Source organism: Anguilla anguilla, chromosome 14 (genome assembly GCF_013347855.1).
Source record: "Anguilla anguilla isolate fAngAng1 chromosome 14, fAngAng1.pri, whole genome shotgun sequence".
NCBI lineage: Eukaryota > Metazoa > Chordata > Actinopteri > Anguilliformes > Anguillidae > Anguilla > Anguilla anguilla.
This window is the reverse complement of record NC_049214.1, coordinates 21,956,117-21,975,711: the sequence shown is the minus strand read 5'-3', so window position 1 is coordinate 21,975,711 and position 19,595 is coordinate 21,956,117. Positions and strand designations below refer to the sequence as shown.

The 19,595-nt window shown below is 37.3% G+C and overlaps 1 protein-coding gene and 1 long non-coding RNA gene across 4 annotated transcripts in view; both read left to right on the top strand.

Moving 5' to 3' along the window:
- dcc (DCC netrin 1 receptor) overlaps positions 1-11,883 on the top strand; it is a 235,949-nt gene extending 224,066 nt beyond the window's left edge. For all 3 annotated transcript variants that reach the window (XM_035391858.1, XM_035391859.1, XM_035391857.1), the window contains 2 exons: positions 3,527-3,669; positions 6,354-11,883. In XM_035391858.1, the coding sequence (XP_035247749.1) occupies positions 3,527-3,669; positions 6,354-6,443 (233 nt within the window). In that variant the 3' untranslated portion in view covers positions 6,444-11,883. The remainder of the gene's footprint in view (positions 1-3,526; positions 3,670-6,353) is intronic.
- A 221-nt stretch (positions 11,884-12,104) lies between these two features.
- LOC118212505 overlaps positions 12,105-19,595 on the top strand; it is a 50,665-nt gene continuing 43,174 nt past the window's right edge. The window contains exons 1-2 of the long non-coding RNA XR_004762246.1: positions 12,105-12,282; positions 12,578-12,677. This is a non-coding gene — a long non-coding RNA (uncharacterized LOC118212505). The remainder of the gene's footprint in view (positions 12,283-12,577; positions 12,678-19,595) is intronic.

Genomic DNA, 19,595 nt, shown 5'->3' with positions numbered 1-19,595 from the left:
GCTGACTGAAATGATTTGGACTGTTGGAATACTGTTTATTTAGTGAATGCAATACTTGCAACTGACTGTAAATCTGGTTTCAAGCATGCTTAATTGTGCGATCAGTCTTTTACCTGGTTAATCATCTAGGAGTAAGAAAGAAAAAAAAAACATAACAGTTCCAATCTCTTTTTGATGTCTATTGTCATAAGGTTTTCCTGATTAATTTTTCAACCCATTGTTCGATCCTTCAACATTAAGAGGTTGTCAAATTACTTTCTTCAGCCACTAAGCAGTCAATGCACTGCGGTACCGTAATCATGTCAATCACTCAATTACTGTAGGAGTGTCCACTTATACCTGAGAAAGGATGGTATGTCAGTCATAAAAATGTGTCATCACAAAAGAAAACACTGAATGTAAATTAAATTAAAGAGGAAGGCAACGGCTTTCAGTTGTTACAGTAAATTTATGAATTATATTCTATTCAGCATTTTTCTGCCTTGAATACTGTGATCTATTAGTATTCCATGTTTAGTCTGCTGAAACTTGTCAGCAATTCTCCGTAAAAGAGAGGAGTTTCAGAGCCACTGTTAAAGAGAAACGTAACAGATTGAATTTATTTCATGCAAAAAAGTCACCGTATTGCTTGGAGCTGGCAACCATCATTGCTGTCAACCATCATTCTTACTTCCAGTGAGCTGAAACCAAGTGTTCATCTCTTTACAGTTAAATATGGTGCCTATTTAAAGTTATTCAACTCATAGTGCATCTTCCATATTGTACTTGCTGTGGTCGCAATTCTCTCCTCTACCTTCCCTTCAAAATTTCTGGAAAGGAGAGTGGCTAGGCATCATACAGATAGATGCAAAAGTATTGGGACAGTGACAGAATTTTTGTTGTATTCTGTACTCCTGCACACTGGATTTGCAATAAAACAATGATTATGCATTTAAAGTGTTGACAGTCTTTGAGGGTTTTTGCATCCATATGAAGTGATCTGTGAAGGAAATACAGCTCTTTTTTACACCTAGTGCCCCATTTTAGGGGAACAAAAGCAATTCTACAATTAGCTGCTCAGCTCTTTCTTGCCCAGCCATGTGTCTTTGCATCATGCGTTCATGCACAAGAAAGCTAACAAACGGTTCATTCTAGGTGTGGAATTTGCATTTGGAGTCTCTTGCTGTTGTCTCTCAACATGAGGACCCAATAAGTGTCAGTGCCAATAATGCAGGTCATCAGGAAGCTGAAAAATCAGAATAAGTCATTCAGAGTCATACAGTAGCCAAATCAGGGGTTGTGTCAAAATGAACTGTTTGATACAAGTCTGCAAGACCACACTGGTGAGCTCAACAATAGCAAATGATCTGGTAGACCATGGAAGACCACTGTAGTGAATGACCAAAGAATACTTTCAGTTGTGAAGAAAAACCCCTTTTCAACTGTAGAACAAATCAAGAACACTGTCCAGGATGTAAGCATATGTGTGACAAAGACTACCATAAAGCAATGACAACACTAGCATAAACTCGACAGTATCACCAGAGGGTCCATCGCAAGATGCAAACTACTGGTAAGCCTCAAGAAAAGAATTTGTTTGATTAAAAGTACATTAACAAAATTGTAGAGGTCTGGAAAAAAAGTCTTATGTGGACAGATGAGATGAGTATTTCTCTGTACCAGAGTGATGGATAGAGGAAAGTCTGGAGAAAGAAAAGAACTGCTTGTGATCCAAAGCCTTCCCCCTCATCTTTGAAATATTGATATAAATGTGCTCAAATTAAAGCTGACAGTCTGCACTTGAACCACATATTCATTGTTTTATTTCAAATCTAATATGTTGGAGTACGGAGCCAAAGCAACAAAATTTGTGCCACTATCCCAATATTTTGCATTTTATTGTGAGAAAATGCAGGAGCCAAGGTCAAGTTCAAGTTCTTAAAATCCCTGTGGACATTTAAATCAGACACTGATGTCTAATCATAATCATTTTAAACAGAGTGAGATTGCATTTGCATGTTTCATTAAAAAAAATTGTAGTGCAAATTCAGAAGTTACGGCTGAACTTATAACAGTTATTACCACTAGCGCTAGTTCTGCTACTCAGTCTGGGAATCGCGTGACCCAACAAAACCCCACTAGAGTGTTGGCTGCTTTGCACTGTATATATTTTGATGGCATCCCTAACACCATGCCATCAGCTCCATACCCTGGTGATATAATCTCAGTGTTCGCAGCTGGTCCTCTGTGCGACAGGTGCCACTGATTGGAATCGGGGTGGGCCGACGGCACCACGTGGCCCGCAGTCTGGCAGCTAGCGGCTCCGCGGAGCCAGTTAATTACAGCTAATCAGCTCCGGATTACAATGGGAGCCTGACGAGGTTTAGCGGCTACAGCGACGCAAATGGTGGGCGTCGCGTGTAATTAAGCCGGGGCCCAGGGGCCAGGGAGCTGCATTAATGGCACGGATGTCACGCTGGTCCCCCGATCGCTCCTCACCTCCCACACTGGGGAGAGAAGCACTTTTCTCACTTTTATGCCACAGACTTCTTTTTCATTTGGTATTATAAAACTTTATGTTTTAATAAAGCAGGGGCATTTTAGAGGGATAGAGAGAAAGCTGTTATAACTATTATTAATTAGTAGGTCATTATCAGCCATATATATTTTTTTTTTGTTCAATAACTATTTGTCTTATAAATGAGACAGGGCAGTTAGTACGCAAGGGGCTGCTAAAGTGTTGATGACACTTTTGCAATGACAGCTGTTGGGGTGAAATAACACCTTCATTGAATTGGCGGAAACAGTAAGAACATCCAGCCCCAGAATTTGCCCCTCTTTATGCTCATCATATCATGGCCCCAGGCCCATCAAACCCCAGCATGCATTAATAACAGGAAGCCTTGGGGAAGGCAGGCCTATTATTGGACTAAGATTTCAACTCTTCCAACAGTGTTTGGATCACCAAGCAGGTGTCACAATTTCCCGTGTTAAATTATGCAGATAATGTAGAGCCCAGGTATCTAATTAAGATGGGGAGGTGATAAATCCTGGAGTCACTGAGCACATGCTGCTGTCTGTTTTCACCACTGTCCATCACAGAATGAGCCCCCCCCCCCCCACCACCACCACCACTACCACCACCACCACCACCACCAGCACCAGCACCGCCCCACCCCCTTCAACAGAGTTGTACTGTATGTCCGGGAGGCCATTCTGTACAAATCAAAAGGGTTCACCAATGCCAAAATTGGTGACTAAGATCCCTGCTTGGTTTTTATTTTATTTTATTTTACTTTACATGGTGATGTTAATGCTGTAGGTGGTACACACAATGCTTTGGCAACCCATTCTGTCCACTTCGTTGTATTTTCCCATGGCCATGCCTTGACAGAGTTGGGCACTGGCAGTGTGAGGTACTTACTGTAAAGAATACATTCTTTGGGCTCAACTGATACGTATGTGAGATGTGTGACATGTCCTCCTTGTGTCCATGACCTTGTTGTAGGAGCGGGTAACATGGCTAACTCCCTCTTTGCGTGTCCAGGTGCCAGCCTCCCCAAGGCTCAGGTGAAGACAGCTTCCCTGGGGCAGGCTGGGAAGGCCAGGTCCCCTCTGCTTCCGGTTTCCGTACCAACTGCGCCAGAGGTTGCCGAAGAGGGGCACAAACAGCCAGAGGACCCAGCTAGTGTAAGTAGCAATCTATGACCCCTGTGAAGAGTCCTCATTCCAACCAATGAGGATGTTAACAAGAAATGATAACAAAAAAACAAGAGAGAATTCATTTAGTGCATTTCAGTTTTTTGTGCTTCTTGTTTTGTCTGGTGTACATTTTTTTTGTCTTGTGTTTTATTTTTTGTTGTGTTTGGTATTAAAATATCTCTAAATATGTCTAAAGATCTGAAACCATCCGCCTTGCTGAAGACTTGAGTGCCTGCTTCAGTGCTATAGTGGAATTTTTCATCTGACATGGAACAGCTGGTCGCATGGTTGGATAGTATCATTTGGCTGTGTTCTAATGCTGAGGGAAAGTATAGATCTGTCCTTTTTCAAAGGATTATCTGCAGAAAATGTTGGTTTCCTTCTGTTGTATATAATGGAGTAGACAGGTTTTTCTTATTGCTAGCCAATTTGCAGAAGAGTACTATCCACCCTTTCCCCTCCAATTAGAGCCTGTTTTTAGAGCCTATATATTTTTCATATTTTATTACAACATTCTCTTTTTTGCACCATGGTAGCTAACTCCTTAAGAATAATGCCAGGGACTAATATGTGAAATTTCTTTGCGAAATATATTTTTGAAGGATATACTTGATAGACATAAGGATAAGAAACAAGAGTGTTCTTTAGATGTCAGGGAACAGGAAATTACTATTAGCCGTACATACTTTGTCTTGCATGCGTCCCATTATGGGCTCAGAGCGAGAGTTTACTTGTAAAGCTGTTGTACTCTGATAAGATTTTGACATAATTGCAGCAATCCTATCTCAAGGACAGAGGAGACCATTTTCAAAAAAACATTCAGTCTTGGCGGTCTTTCAGGGGTCATGAAACTGCTATTAGAGACAATTCTTAAACACATGAATTTTTGAATATTTGTGAGTGCTGTTTTGTGAAAGCACAATGCTTCAGGAAAAGGGGGTGTATACCAAATGTTATTTACGACAGACATTCAAAATCATTCTAAGCTAATTATTATACTTTTATAGTTTCACTTTCTGTTGTTTCTTTTTCCCGAAAATATAAAAAGGTGCTGGTGAAGTCAGTGTCCATTTTCAGTGATACAAAAGGAACCTTATTACTTAGCACAAAGCACAGAATCGTAAGATGGAACACTGAAATCTAGGCCATGGGTACGGATGAGGTCAATACAATATAATAGCAATAAAAAATATATGGCAATAAAAATAAGAATTTAACACCTGGTGATGCTGTTATGAGTAGGCTGCAAACATTAGGCAGCATGCCATTTTATACAAGCAAAAAAATTATTTTGTAGGGGAAGACGGATCGAAAAGGTCGGGAGACATCTATCCGTCTCTAAGGGTTGGTATTGATCTGCCCTTTTCTCATCAGGTGTGAAATCTGTGGGAGTCCCTCTGAATAATCCATCAGCCTCTTCACATGCTCAGCTTTTTTATGTGCTCCATTTATTCACGTTTTCCTTCTCCAAAAAAAAAAAAAAAAAACATCCACCGGCAAGGTGGAAAACATAGGCACCGAAGATTACAGAGACATTGAGAAATGCATACAAGCTGGGCCTAAGGCTTGCAGATCCACTGGGGAAAGAATAACCACATTTGCGGGGATGATTTAGAGATAGTCGTGAATGGAGTGAGTGAGAGAACAGATCGGGTTTGGTCTGTATCGGAGGATCCCATCTTTAACTGGTAGTCTATTTGTGCTATTCTAATAGAGCGGCAAGCACACTATTAGGAATCCGACTGCCTTCCATAGCACCCACATATTTTCTCAAAAAATATAGAAGCCAGCTAAAAGTGTATTCAGTGTTTTGTGTTAAACAATTTCATGTACACAGTTTTATCAAACGCCAGTCCGTAAGCATGGCAAAGGCAGACTCAACATTGTTAATCCTAATCTATCAATTCCTGGAGCAAAAACAGATTTCAATCCATACCACTAGTGCAGTGGAAAGTCGGCCTGCTGGTGAGTGTGTTAAAAGTGATTGGCGGATTGACTGTTTAAGTGGTTTTTAGCTGATTTAATTTGGGATATGCTTAGGGGCAGTGCCAGAAGGCAAAGGATAAGTGACAGGATGCAAAACATGAAAAACTGAAACCATTGGATTTTCCATTGGTACTGTATGCCAATTGTTAGCCGATGATAGCTTGAGATTGATGCAGATTTCTACGGCAACAGTTACTACTCAAAATGAAACACAATAAATACACAGCTGAGTGCATTCACATGTTTGTTCCATAACTGTATATGTAAATGCATGATTGCAAGAGGTCAATGTTTTGGTTTAGTTTTCTTTTCCATTTTGTTTGTGTTTGCTGTGTTTTGCTTAATGAAGGTTGCTAAATGCCTTAACATATGCCTTTATCCAGGGATATCTGTAAAGCCTAAATTTTTATAAATTAACTAACACATCATTCGAACAGAGTCATAGAAATAAATGATTTTATTTAATAGTAATTGAGGTAATATGCCATGCTGAAGGCCATGAAGTATCCTCTGACTTCAGTCAAGGGTTGAACCTTCTCTCCGCAGACATTCTCTAAAATTTCAAACTTGTCATGTCTACAAAACGCAAATTTTTTTGTCTCATCTGTAAATATGTATCTCTTTCATTCAGACGGAGTGCACTTATAGGTATGCATCTTAGAAGGGTGTTTTATGATATTTTGCAGGTGTATGAACAGGATGACTTGAGTGAGCAAATGGCCAGTCTAGAAGGTCTAATGAAGCAACTGAACGCCATCACCGGCTCGGCCTTTTAACGCCGGCGTCTTCAGCAGCACACCAGAACTGAACCATCACAGCACAGCAGTACTCCACCTTCAGATGGACAAAAGGGAGATGGCCCATGCCCTCAGACACTCCATCCTGAGTGATGTCACTCATCTATCCTGAGTGATGTCACTCCTCCATCCTGAGTGATGTCACTCCTCTATCCTGAGTGATGTCACCTCTGATTCACCCTTTTTCAGTTAATCAGCCTGGAAGAGATGGACGAGGAAAGGGGAAAAAAAACTAAACTTTGGAATTTGGAATTTATTTCCCCTTTAAACCCTGAGTTCATGTCTCAGCATTCCATTTTTAGGTTTTTTTTTTACTTCAGTTGACCATGCTGATTCCCATCTTCTGGTGAAATTCGTGAAGACAAGTGGGAAGAGCTCAGTTATTTTGTCATCATTGTTCCACAAAAGTGGGATACGTTCTGTTTTTTTCTTTTCTTCAGAAATGACACTAGAAAACAGTAGCAGTGTAAGTGGTGATTGGTGATTGTGTAGCAGTTAGATAGCCTTTGTATTCATTCATATGCATGACAGAGTGGGTCATAGTACCTTCCTTAAGCATGCATACACATTAATATGATGTATGCATGTTTGGATGCATCAAAATACATTTTTATAACCCAACTTCCATAATACTTTATACAGTATGACATGGAGAAACTATTGTGACACAGTAAATGACTACCAGTAGTGAAAAGTTGAATGCAGGATTTTTTCTCCACAGATTTTGATCATAACCATTGCAATGAGTCCATAGTTTTTTACAGAAGTTTCATATTTTTCAAAACATGACTTTATGACGCTTGTGTATATTTGTATTCTTATGGTGTATCCATACATCAGAAATAATGAAGTCGTTGTTATAGAGGTCTGTAATTATAGTTGATATAAAGCATTATGGAAGTATGGCTGTGTACTCTTTTGATACATCCAGCATAATACCTTATGCTTACACTTGTAAAATTGTATTGTGTTTGGGTGCTTATGTCATGTGCTATGACCCTCTTGTTTCATGCATATGAATGCGTATAAAGGCTTAATGAATGCTAAATAACTGCCACCCAACGAATTTCTGAAAACAGCCTCAGGTAGTGGCTTGTGGAGAACAGATAAATGGAGACAACGAACTAGTGTCACCAGACCCTTAGGCCATTGGATTTTTTTGCATCTATGTTTTGTATATATTTTTTAGCATTTATGTTTCATGTCTTTTCCACACAGCAGTAAACAATCACAAACAGGACAACTTCAGAACATGGAAAAACTTTTAGTTTCAAGACTTTTTTTTCCTTTCAGTTTTTTTTTTTCAGAGTTTTCTTGAAACCCCCAAATGAACATATATTCCAGACTGAGCTTTTCATTTCACTGGTATATTGTCATACTGACATATTGAGGCTGAAACCATTCACACACCCTTTCGCACCATTGTGGAACCATGATCGGACACCCGAAATTGATCACAGCCAAAATGTTCCATTTCTGAATCTCTTAGGATCTGTTACAGGCTTTCAGTCAAAAACTAACTCTGGAAACATACCTCTGTTGCAAGGTTGGAGCAAAATAGTAAAAGAAAAAAAGGACAATCCTCGGATAGGATGTTTAGGAAGTGTCAGAGAGAGGTTTGTTTTGAGCTTGCTCTCATTGGACATCCCATCACCTCTCCATCTAAAGACAGTTGTGCTGAGACTCTGATTGAGAACTGCCCATTGCCACTCCTGGAGTCTCCATGGGGGTGAACCTAACTACTTTGGAAGCGAGTTCCAAAATTCAAGCATGAACGATTAGCCATCTCTCAAAATGGCCGCACCCTCTGAGCTCTTTTCATCACATGCAAAAGAAGGAAAAGGACCTCGCAAGAAAGAGGTTGGAAAGACACACAGGACTCTACTGAGTTGCTTTCTGTGGAACACTCTATGCTACACTTCTTTTGACTGGGTGACAGTTTTTGCTTATTTTGATGTCTGTTTTTATGGGATTTAAAAAAAAAACCTGCTTTGAAGTAGCATTTCAACACTCAAAGTTGGCCGTGAGACCGGCTGAAGTTCACCGGGTTCTTCAATATCTTCAGATGGTTATTTTTATATGGGAACATTTTCAATGCACATGCAGCATAGTATATTTTTTACACCAACAACTAAGTCACAGCCGTGCAGCCATTTTAAAGTTCAGTTTTAATTTTCTGACTGTTTACCTTGCTTTACATTACAAGCAACATTCACTGAGATCATCCTACCCTTAGCCTTACAGCAAACCATGGCAGAAGAAATCATCCACTGTAGTGATAAATAAGAGTAATTTGCATCGTAATGAAACATTAATATATTTCTGTTTGACTTTATCATACTATATTCAAACAAAAATGAGTGTAGATGTTGTAGTGTAATTTAGAAAATAATAAAATGAGAAGTGACTTCTTGTGACCATTTCAAATACGCTGATTCCAACAATTGCCTCAATACAATTACAGGCTTGTATTTATTTTAACTGCAGTATGCTTTTGTCCAAAACTTTGAAAATAAATTTTTGCAAATGTTACATTTTTAAATGACATGACATGTTGTGTCTGACGGCCATTGGAAAGTGCAAATGATGTGTTGCTTGGTGTAAGAAATTAAAAAAAAGGAATATTTCTTAAATCTTAAGGCAAAGGCTAATTGTGGACTGGATAGTTCTAGAACACATTGATGATGAAAATGAATATCGGTGAACTGATTCTGGTGCCTGTGCAACTGCACTCATGTACAAAATGAAGTAGACACAAGGAGCATCCTGATCACTGTGTTAACACTGTTTTTCCTTGTTTCATGAACGGCATTATTGTCCTTGCTGAAATCCTGTTGTCTTCATCTTTTTGGTCTTAAAACCTGTTATATGTGCCTATCTTTTATTTTCCTTTGTTTTATTTAATTTAATTTTTTTCTGTTGTCACTTTATTTGAAAAGAGACCCACCAGTGCATTTTTCCTTGCCCTGAAGTTGAACAACTTCAAAAGCAGAGGGGGTTGAGTGAGTCAGGGGGAGCATTAGAAACTGCGTATTGTTCCTTTCTGGAAGATGACTCAAATCTCCTAACGTGGCCCGATATATTTTCCTGTGTGCTGAACGTGTGTTTTAATGTTGAAAGAAGAACATTGCAGTGAGGGAACATGAAGATTCAGATATTCAATTTTTTATTGTACAGTTCCATAGAACGATTGAAGGGAAACATTTCCAACATGTTGGCTGTGTATTGTGTGTATTGGGAAGGGAGGGAGGGGAGGGTACTTTATATGATTAAAATTAATATATTATTTATAGTGGTACTTTTTGATAATTTATGAAGACAGTGTGATCTTATTGAACATTTAGCTTAGCCTTGTTTTAACAAAGCAGATTTGAGAATCATTTTAGTTTTTCTGACAATGAAGGTTGCATGGGAATGGCCCTTCGTCACTCCCACATCAGGATGGTGTTGTCTCTTGATAGGTACCTTTTCCCACAGTTCCATGGGCCAAAATTTTAAAGCCTTAGAGATATTTTTGCATTACAGCAAACCATTTAGCAGGACCACACTGCTTATTTAAGCCTTCTGCTAGTCTCAGAATTAATTATTAATGTCCGTAATTAAAGCTGCAATCTAACTTGCTAAGGAAACAGGGCATTTCCCTGTAATAAATTGATGCTGTTTGTATCATCAGTCATAAATCAATGTTTTTGGTTTTAGATTAATATTATATAAATGACCATACAGTGACTGTGCATCATATGTGAAGTTATCTTAATGTGGACTTCATATTTTTACCTGTCTTGAATAATCCGTCCATATTATTTATAAATTATGTGCCAAGACATATGATTAGTAACATAGAATTTATTTATTTACATTTATCAGAATCCTTTTTTTCTTACTTTTTAAAAAAACTATTCTTCTAAAACCATTTTCACAGGGTTTAGGAATGTTAGCTTTGTGTAAGTCTGATGTTTAATTTGAAGGTACTGGGTCACTCTTTAAGGCTTTGAAGTAAACTAGTGTCAAACAAGATGACTGTCCAAACTACAGGTGAGTAATACTGTATGACAAAGGCAGGGAAACATCCACCCTGGTCAGGTGGCGTGGAAAACTTTACATAATTTTCAGTTCTACCACCACAACTGAAAGGGTTTCCTGTTGCTTTTTATTTTTACTTTTTTAAAAAAAGATTACACTGTTCTCTTGTCTTTACAACCTTTAGCAAAGCACTTGCTCTGTTACTTCTCATTTTTTCAGTGTGCAACAGGTTATTCAGGAAAGTAATATTGTATTCTAATGTGTATGCAGCCTCTGTAAAGTTGCCCCTGTATGTTAATATGGAGGGAAGCGCCACATGAAAGTATATCTTTAAAATGTTTATTAATATGTTTAGGATTTATTGTAAATCTTGGCTAAGATTTAAAAATTGGCAGTAACTTTTCAAGCCGAATGGGCGGACCACACTGAGGTGTCTTGCGTTAAAACTAGATCTCACCTTACTATTTACGCTTGCAATTTTAAAAAGCATGATTAATTTGACACATCTGTCCAGTAAACTGGATCCAAATCAGAGCTGAAATTTGTCCAAGTCCAAATCCCATTATGGTTGAGACAGTGTCGCTGTGGGAAGGGGCCATCTGCAACCGATTTCGCATGGACTCAGATTCCTGCGCAAAATGGCGCCTCTCTGAATCGGAAGGTGATTTTCAGGATGCCAGATGTGCTGATGAAACCATATCTGGCCTAATGGAGTATGCGGTTGTCCTCATTAAAGAATCAGCGCACCATTAAAAGGGGGCGCCTTGCTGTGGACCAATGCCTCTTGCAGGTTTAGAGGTCAGGGTTATGCGTTTTATCTGTTGTAGCGGCTTTCCTACGGGAGGCCTTGACAGTGAACCGTTTGGCAAACCTGCCAACTGAGCCTAGGCTCGGCGCCTAAAGAGCACGGAGGTGGTATATGTGCATGATCCCATTGTCTCCTATGAGGTGTACCACAATTTTACATTTCACTTGTTAACATCAACTCAGTTTTTTTATTATTATTATGCGTGTAACTGCACATTAGACATGTTTTTTTTTCCTGTCGTTTTTTTTATTTTTATTATTTTTATATATACATATATGTTGGAGAAAAGACCTAGGTATTTGAACATTTGACTTCATCCTTAAATTGTCAAATTCTAGCATTGTTAACCAAATTAGATTAGTGATTGAAATATTTAAGTGTACAATTTGTTCCTTTGAGGATAGGGGAAGATGTTGCATAATGTACAGAAGAACAACAACTCTGGCTGTTTCTACCCACAATCTTGTATACAATTGCTGGTTTTGTAATGCACTGTAGAGCAGTCCAATGTTCCTTTTTTTATAGAAATGTTATTTCAATGGTGCATTCTTTTTGTTTGATAAATAAAGTTTTTGATATAAAATTCTGCACAGTGTCTGTAGTCCATTATGATAAATTAAACTGTAAGGCTGGCTTTACATGGTGAAACTTTCACGCAACTTTAGTTGCTTGAAACGTAAGTGAAACTAAGTTACATTGAGTTACATAGTGTAAAGCCCCCTGCAACGCACTTGAAACTTGTCTGAAACTCAGCCGCATCAGTTGCAGAACTCTCACCTTTGTGAAACTAGTTTCATGCAACAGCCAATCAAAGCGCTGATAACGTGCCAGGTGATGATGTCAAACTACTGCTGATGCAGTAATCATTTCAACTGATTGATTTCAACTCGACAATGTGGCTTATCACCAAAATGGACAAAATAATAAAACAGAAGATGGTCTCTTGGTCGCTTCAGTAGGAGATTATCCTCATAGACTTCATGCAAGGTTGGTAACGCTAAAGTTTTTCATTTTGTCAAACAACTGAGCCATGTCAACAAACAAACGTGAGCTAGGCAAAGTTTGTTTACATTGCAGTTACCCGGTGACTAGCTAACCGCTAGCTTAGTTAACGTTAACATGACGGTAGTTTGAACATTTTGCTAACGTTTGTTGTCTGTTTTGTTAGCTAAATCTTTAAGGTAAGCTAAATTTTGTTAGAAATCTGTTGCTGTTATCGCGATCTATATAACGTTTGGTTATTAAATTCCTCCTCTCTTGACACCCACTTAATTTTACACAGAGTGGAGATTCCTTTAGGACCCGAAGGATGAAATTTATTACAGAAGGGGAGACAGATGCGGTCCTGGATGAACTTGCTGCTCTACCTGGACAGGATATCAGTAAGCATTAATTAATTAACTCTCTTCCTATTCTCCGGGACAGCCATTATGAAACAAAGTAGCCAGCCTGTGCCAGAAGAAAAAGTGATACGACACGTCCAAATTGATATTATCCAACGAGAAAACAATACGAAATAAGATACAAATATGCGAATGTAGTTACAGTGATGACATTACATTACATTACAATGACACTTCCCACTTGATATAATCTAGCGAGAAAACAATACGGTGTGAAAGAATGAAAAAATACCAATCTATCTGGCTAATCTTAGTGAAATAAACTGTTAAATCAAGTGTGTTGCATGAGACTTTGATTATTTTTGAATTGCTTCATGTAACTGTAAAGTTGCATGGAAATTATTTTTCAGGCAATTTGCAACCTGCAACTAGTTGCGTGAAAGTTTCACCGTGTAAAGCCAGCCTTAAGCACACAAGGCCTTCACAGGCAAATCTATACATCTTTTCCCCAATTAACCCAGAGTTGCTTGAGTGCTACAACAAATGGTCACAATGTGATTGTTCTTACGATGTCATGATCAAAATTAACATTTGAAATTCTACAAATTCAGGGTGCACTTGGGAGGGGGAATGCTGCGGATACTACAAAGTTTGCAGCAAGCATAGATATTGTTCTGTAAAAGGGCTTAACAAAGACTTTAATGTGAACTCATATTAATATTTTGCATCCATTGGAAATGTTTTAGAAATGTTTTACAAAGACATATGGACCTGAAAATTTTGTAATACAGTTTTTAACTTGCTTTAGAATATTCCTTCCGAATAATCTGACATAACATTGAAAACACTGCCCTTTTTCTAGATCCTATATTTAACATACAGTTCACTAATATGCATTGCTGTATATGTGTGTTACTTCTTTATGCATGTGTGAATTTATTAAATTTGAAAAATTATATTTTTAATGAACTGTACTAAGCACTTCACAATTGCCTTGTTAAAAAAATAAATAAATAAATAAATACAGTAGTCTACAACCTGCTTATAATCATAACAGATGTAGGATTGATCTGATGTCCTGGAACATAATTATTTCTAATTAAATGTTCTGTAAATACTGTATGTAATAATTAAAAACAAGCGTGACTTTTTTTCATTAATATTATGTTAACAAGGCATGTCTGTGATTTCTGAAACTGACAAAACTGCAACTCCATTTTCCTAAGAGGGGATGGTTCAGGGTCAATGTCATAGCTAGTACGCATTGGTGTATGCCACATTGATTTTATTGACAGTATAGTATTCAAATAAGGTAATTCATTTCAACAAGCAAATCCTGAATTTACAAAAGATAAAATGACATTCACATGAAAATGTTTTTGTCCAGCTTTTCTCTGACTGAATTACACATAGAATAGTGGCAAATGCAAAAACCAAATAAATAAATAAATAAGGTCCCTGTGTATGTGGTTGTCCACAGAACAATGGCTGAATGGCAAAATAAAATATTATTCCACGAATGGGTTTTACAATCTCATTACAAAATCAAAAATGAATCACGTCTTATGTCTGGTAGGTGTATCAAATTCCCACAAGCTCTAGGAGGGAGCTCAGGCATAGCGTACAATGATAGTGTCCATTTTTGGGCATCTCCAAACTGTCAGTCAGTTTTCAGGCTCATTTCACTTCTGCCAGCTTTAAGAAATACTTTTATCAGAGTCAGCTGAGCTTGTCCGAGGCCAGACAACTTGTGAGAGAGTCATTCAAACTTGACTAACTGAGCTTTCAGAGTCACAGTTAAGCGTAACATGGAGTGACTGGTCTGAGTCAGCTAGGCGTCTGGGCGTCTGGGGTCATAAACAGTAAGCAGGATTTCAAGGTGGGTTCATATGATCTATTCTGCAGAGCTCACAGTGTTGGATTTCATTACAAGGCTTATGTCTGTCAGAAGAAAAACATGTTTTCAACTTGCAAACATGCCAAGATACTCATACATACATAACACCGTCTATAAGCCATTCATTCAAATTAGCTAAACCTAGGCCTGCCATCAAAATGAAGCCAAATTACAAAAAAGCAATATTGGCTGTCTTAGGTCACACAAATTAAACTCTCAGTGCTGTATAGGTATGGGGAATGCCTAACCATGGCATAACTTGGTGAGATGGTGTGCCTGCCATCCCAATTCTTTGTTCATAAAAGACTTTGTTGCTTGTTGTTTGAGATTTCACAGGTTTCTAAAATATTCTGCACTGTTTGTGTATACACAGATAATCCATTTAGCAAGTGAAGCATTTTCTCCTTAGGAATTAGTGTGAAAGTCAAATTGTGGAGGTATGTCAAGCTGTTTGGCAGTCGCCAGTGAAATTTTACCTTCACTTCCTAATGGTGTTGCCATATGGCAGCTGGTATGAAGGAATCATGTGGAAAATAACCCTAACCTTAACTGAACCCTAATTTGAGGCCTGAGACCTAATTGAAGCCATATGTACCTTTGAAAACATCTGATGGCTCATTTAAAATTGATGAAAAACAAAATCAAGATCATGAATTTAATAATGCAAATATAAAACTATATGTTTGAGGTCATTAGAAAAAAAAATGTCCCTGAAAAAATATTCATATATTATATATCTTTTTATAGTCATAGGTACCCATGATACTAGATAAAAATGTTGGCTCATCCAAAATCACAAATTAACCCATGTCCTAACCTTTCTTTAAGCTGCTGAACACAGCTGTACACTTGCCTCAACCCTCCCACCTATTGTTTTCCTCTAACCCTAGCTGAGCCATAATTTGAGCCCTAACCCTAACCCTCACCTACATATCTTAAGGAGACAGGGGCCTGGATTTAATGACCTGAACTTTGACAATTCAAAGCAAGTTTTTTCTTCATAAACAGAGCTTGGCCTAATAATTCTAGTGAATGTGAAACCTGTCAAACTCTGTTTGAGAAGGAAAATATTTGTGAGCCAAATTGTGATCCAAATATTAACCCTGGATTTAAGCACTGCATTTCCATCTGTTCTTAATGAGACATGGGACTGGACTGATTCAGAATCTTTCAGAGTCACAAATTTAAACAGATTTTTTTAAACAGGGCATTTTTTCTTTCCTTCATTAACATAGTTTTGCGAGCAAGTCAGTTGTATCCAGTATTAGTCTAAAAGTTCTGTTTTAACTGAAAAAAACATTTGTGAACTGAAGTAAGACACTGATTGCTGATTGAATCTAGGTCGTTCTCTTTTAATGTCTTTGTTGCTGTTCCTGCCAATAAATACACTGTCTCTTTAAAACTCAAAACCATAGCGGACAAAGTTATTGATAGACAGTCATGAGCAAGAAAACCATTATGCACTAAATGTAAGCAAATTTAAACCCTGCTGTGCTCGGATAATGGAAAATGATAGATAATGAAAGATATGTTGAGTTCTATATCTATAAACCATATTTATAAATATGCTGTCATGTTTTTCAGTGATTTAAGTTTATTTGTTCTCATAACCCTCAGTAGGCTTTGCATGGTGAGCTCAAATAGTCGACATTTGATTAATATGATCATTTTATTAATATGCATGACTGTCAAAATAGATTTAATCATCAGATGTTAATCATCATCATTTCTCATTCAGAGGAAATAATATATGCTTGGCGTAAATGTAATTACAACACTATTTTAATATGTTTACAAAGCATTTAAGAATGACAAAATCATTTTCTGTATTATTATTATTATTATTATTATTATTATTATTATTATTATTATTAGGTGCCATAAGTGTGGGTTGTCTTACAGGAAGTGGTTTAGAATTAGGATAAGAATGGCACTGCTCGGGTCTGGTCCACCAGCATTTGTGGTGTTTACCTCTCTGAACAAAAGTATTAAGGTCTTATTTGAGTCAGGACCCTCCCAGACAGTACTTGCCCTGACAAGCTGGGGGACCCTCAGCAAGGCCAGATTAAGATGCCATGGGCCCCGAGGCTACGGCAGCAGTTTGTTATAAATATGTTCAATATTACTCAATGTAGTAAGTGTCCTCTAATGTTCGCTACAATTTAGCTACAACAGTATGGCATTAGATTTGAAGCAAATGGAGTCAATGACTAGCTTGCTATACATGATAAAGAAAACATTCTGAGACCATTTCGACCCAAGATCAAATTGTATTTTAATATTAAGTTATGCAAGTGACAGTGAACCTAGCAAAATGCTAGCTTTCTGCTTGACTAGAATGAGAGGGACAAGAATGAATGTCTGGTTGCTAGGTTGTATCTATGGTTTGGTGTCTGTCTACATTAGCAGGAATCATGAAGTAACGTTTCCACTGTATTGCAAACGTATGTTTATTACTGGTATAAAAATATAAAAATGTTCTAATTTGATTCCTGCACACAACGCCTGATGTGGATGCAGACACCATAAATGGCCTCAAAGTAAAGCTGGCAGTCTGCACTTTAACTTCTTATTTTCTATTTAATTTCTGATCCAATGTGCTGGAGTACAGACTCAAAACAACAATAATGATGTCGCTGTCCTGATACTTAGGCACCATACTGGATGTTAAACAAGTATTTTCACATGTCATCCTTTGTGCATCACACCCACCATTTCATAAGAAAACAAACCAAAAGAAACACTCATAATTCAATTAAGCAGACACAAGAGAAAAAAGGGCTTCCTTTTCCCATTTTTTTAAATGTGTGAAAATGGTTGTGACACTGATATATGTCATTACCATGTGTTAAAAAAAATATTATCCATGGTAATGAATGCTCCTGTAGTCTGTTAAATATGCTGCTATCATTGTAGTGCTGATAAAAACTTAGCTCTGACCAGTTAAGGCACAGGTGGAGCTTTTGGTTATACATACTGAAATTTATTCACATCCTTTTTTACCTTTACTCTTACACAGAATGAGTTTCATCCCATAATGTTAAACTGAATAAAAACAAATTCACTAACAGGAGAGATCATCCTGCCTTACAGCCCTATGCACAGGGGCCTAAGAAGTGTTGCTACACATACTGTACACACATTTTTTCAAATGGCTTTAAAGTATTTCATACTCTTCTTAGTATTCAAGTGACAGCTCAAGATTACTGAAACAGAAACTTAATCTTACTTTTTTTTGCCAAGCTGTGACTCAGACCTGGCTGTCTGACATGCAGTCCATTTTTTTAGAACTCAGACCTCCTTGATGAAGGAATTTTCTGCCACAGAAGTTAAAACAGCTTCCCTTTATGTCCGCAAATGGGATTAGTTGATGAAAAAATGGTTCTGCAATGAATTTAAAATTTAAAAAAGCTTATTTCAATCCACATTTTAATAAAAACAGTAAGCCAAATGACCTCAAAAATAATATATCTGCAAGAAGGCATTCCTGGACTCCAAGCACCACTTACCTTCCAAATGTTTTGTAATATTTATTAGCCATGAGGTATGGTAGGTTGAAATCACATTATATTTTAATAATAAGTTTTTCCAGTGATTCTCATCCAGTAAAGAAATCAAAGGCGATTTCAAATTTGTCTGAACATCTTATTTTAAATATATGAGAAAATATTTTTGCCTTAATATGACCAAGCTTCTTTCCTTGACATCATTTTTTAACATTTTGGGGGTAATACTATTGTTATGTATTATGATGGCTTTCCTGTGATATATACTTTTCATCATAAATGTATTCAAAACATTTTTTTCTGATTTATTTTTTCACAATTTTTCCATTTTGAAATTACAACTATGGTCTTTTGTATTTTTTAATAATCACGTGAAATGTGTTTTTCATCAGAAATGACGGAGAACATATTTTCTTAGATTTATTTCTTCATGTTGATGATGTTTTGAGCATAGTCTAGTCCCACTGAATGGACATCTCACATCAATCAAATTTTTCCCACTTTGTAGGTAAGATTATAATCTTTTTTATATAATTTTTTATATGAAAATGCATGTTTCACCATAAATGACTTTTTTAAAAAACATTATTCTTAATTTATTTCCTTAAATTGATAATACATATGTCATTTGTAATCCCCCTGAATGAAAGACTCACATATTATGATAATTCAATTCTTTCACTTTTTGGAGGTAAGACTAAAGTGTTTTATATTTTTTCATCATTAATGACATTGAGCACATTTGATTTATTTCTTCATATTCATGAAGTGTAGTCAATTTATTGAATGGAAACCTCATATTTAGGATGACTTACATTTCTGACTTTTTAGAGGGAAGATTATAATATTTTGTATTTCTTCATTTTCTGGTGAAAGTGGCGGTGCTATGTGACCACTACCCTCCCCTTTTTCGAACTGTCACACAAATCAAATCCTCATCTTGTGCAGTTTCCTTTAAACCTTTTTCCCTAAAGATTTTTTTTTTTGCATAGTCTACAGAATGTATCCACTGAGGAGTTGAGCACTCGAGGGATCGGCCTACTTCTTGGATTTGAACGTTGATATTCGCTGATGTGTCTCAGATAGAGTAGCCTCTTGGTTTTTGTGGGAAAAAAAATTCTTTAATTTGATATTTCTGAAAAATTCATGCAGTTCAATTTTTGTCAAAGAGGGTCTTTAGTTTTAGAAGGAACATAAGACAAGCCTTTCTTAAGCACAGGTTCCTGATGGGGAGAAAGGTGTTTGTTTGAATGATTATAAACCATTATTTCTTTTCAGCAGAGCTCTCCCCTCTTGCCGCCTCTAATTCTTCTCCCTATGGCAGCTTGCTCACAAAAAAGGTGGAGCCTCTAATGATTTTTGGGAGGCGGAGTCAACAAAAGACTGTTTTTCAGATTAAATCAATGCCTTTCCTCCATTTCCTTTTGGCCTGTTTTTTGTCCAGGGAGCCAAGGATATATTTCCCAGTAATCCCCCGTGTCTCACTTGAATTTGAGCAATTTGAATTGGAAAAGGTCAGCTCTGAATTAATTAAGTTGATCCTGTATGTCATTC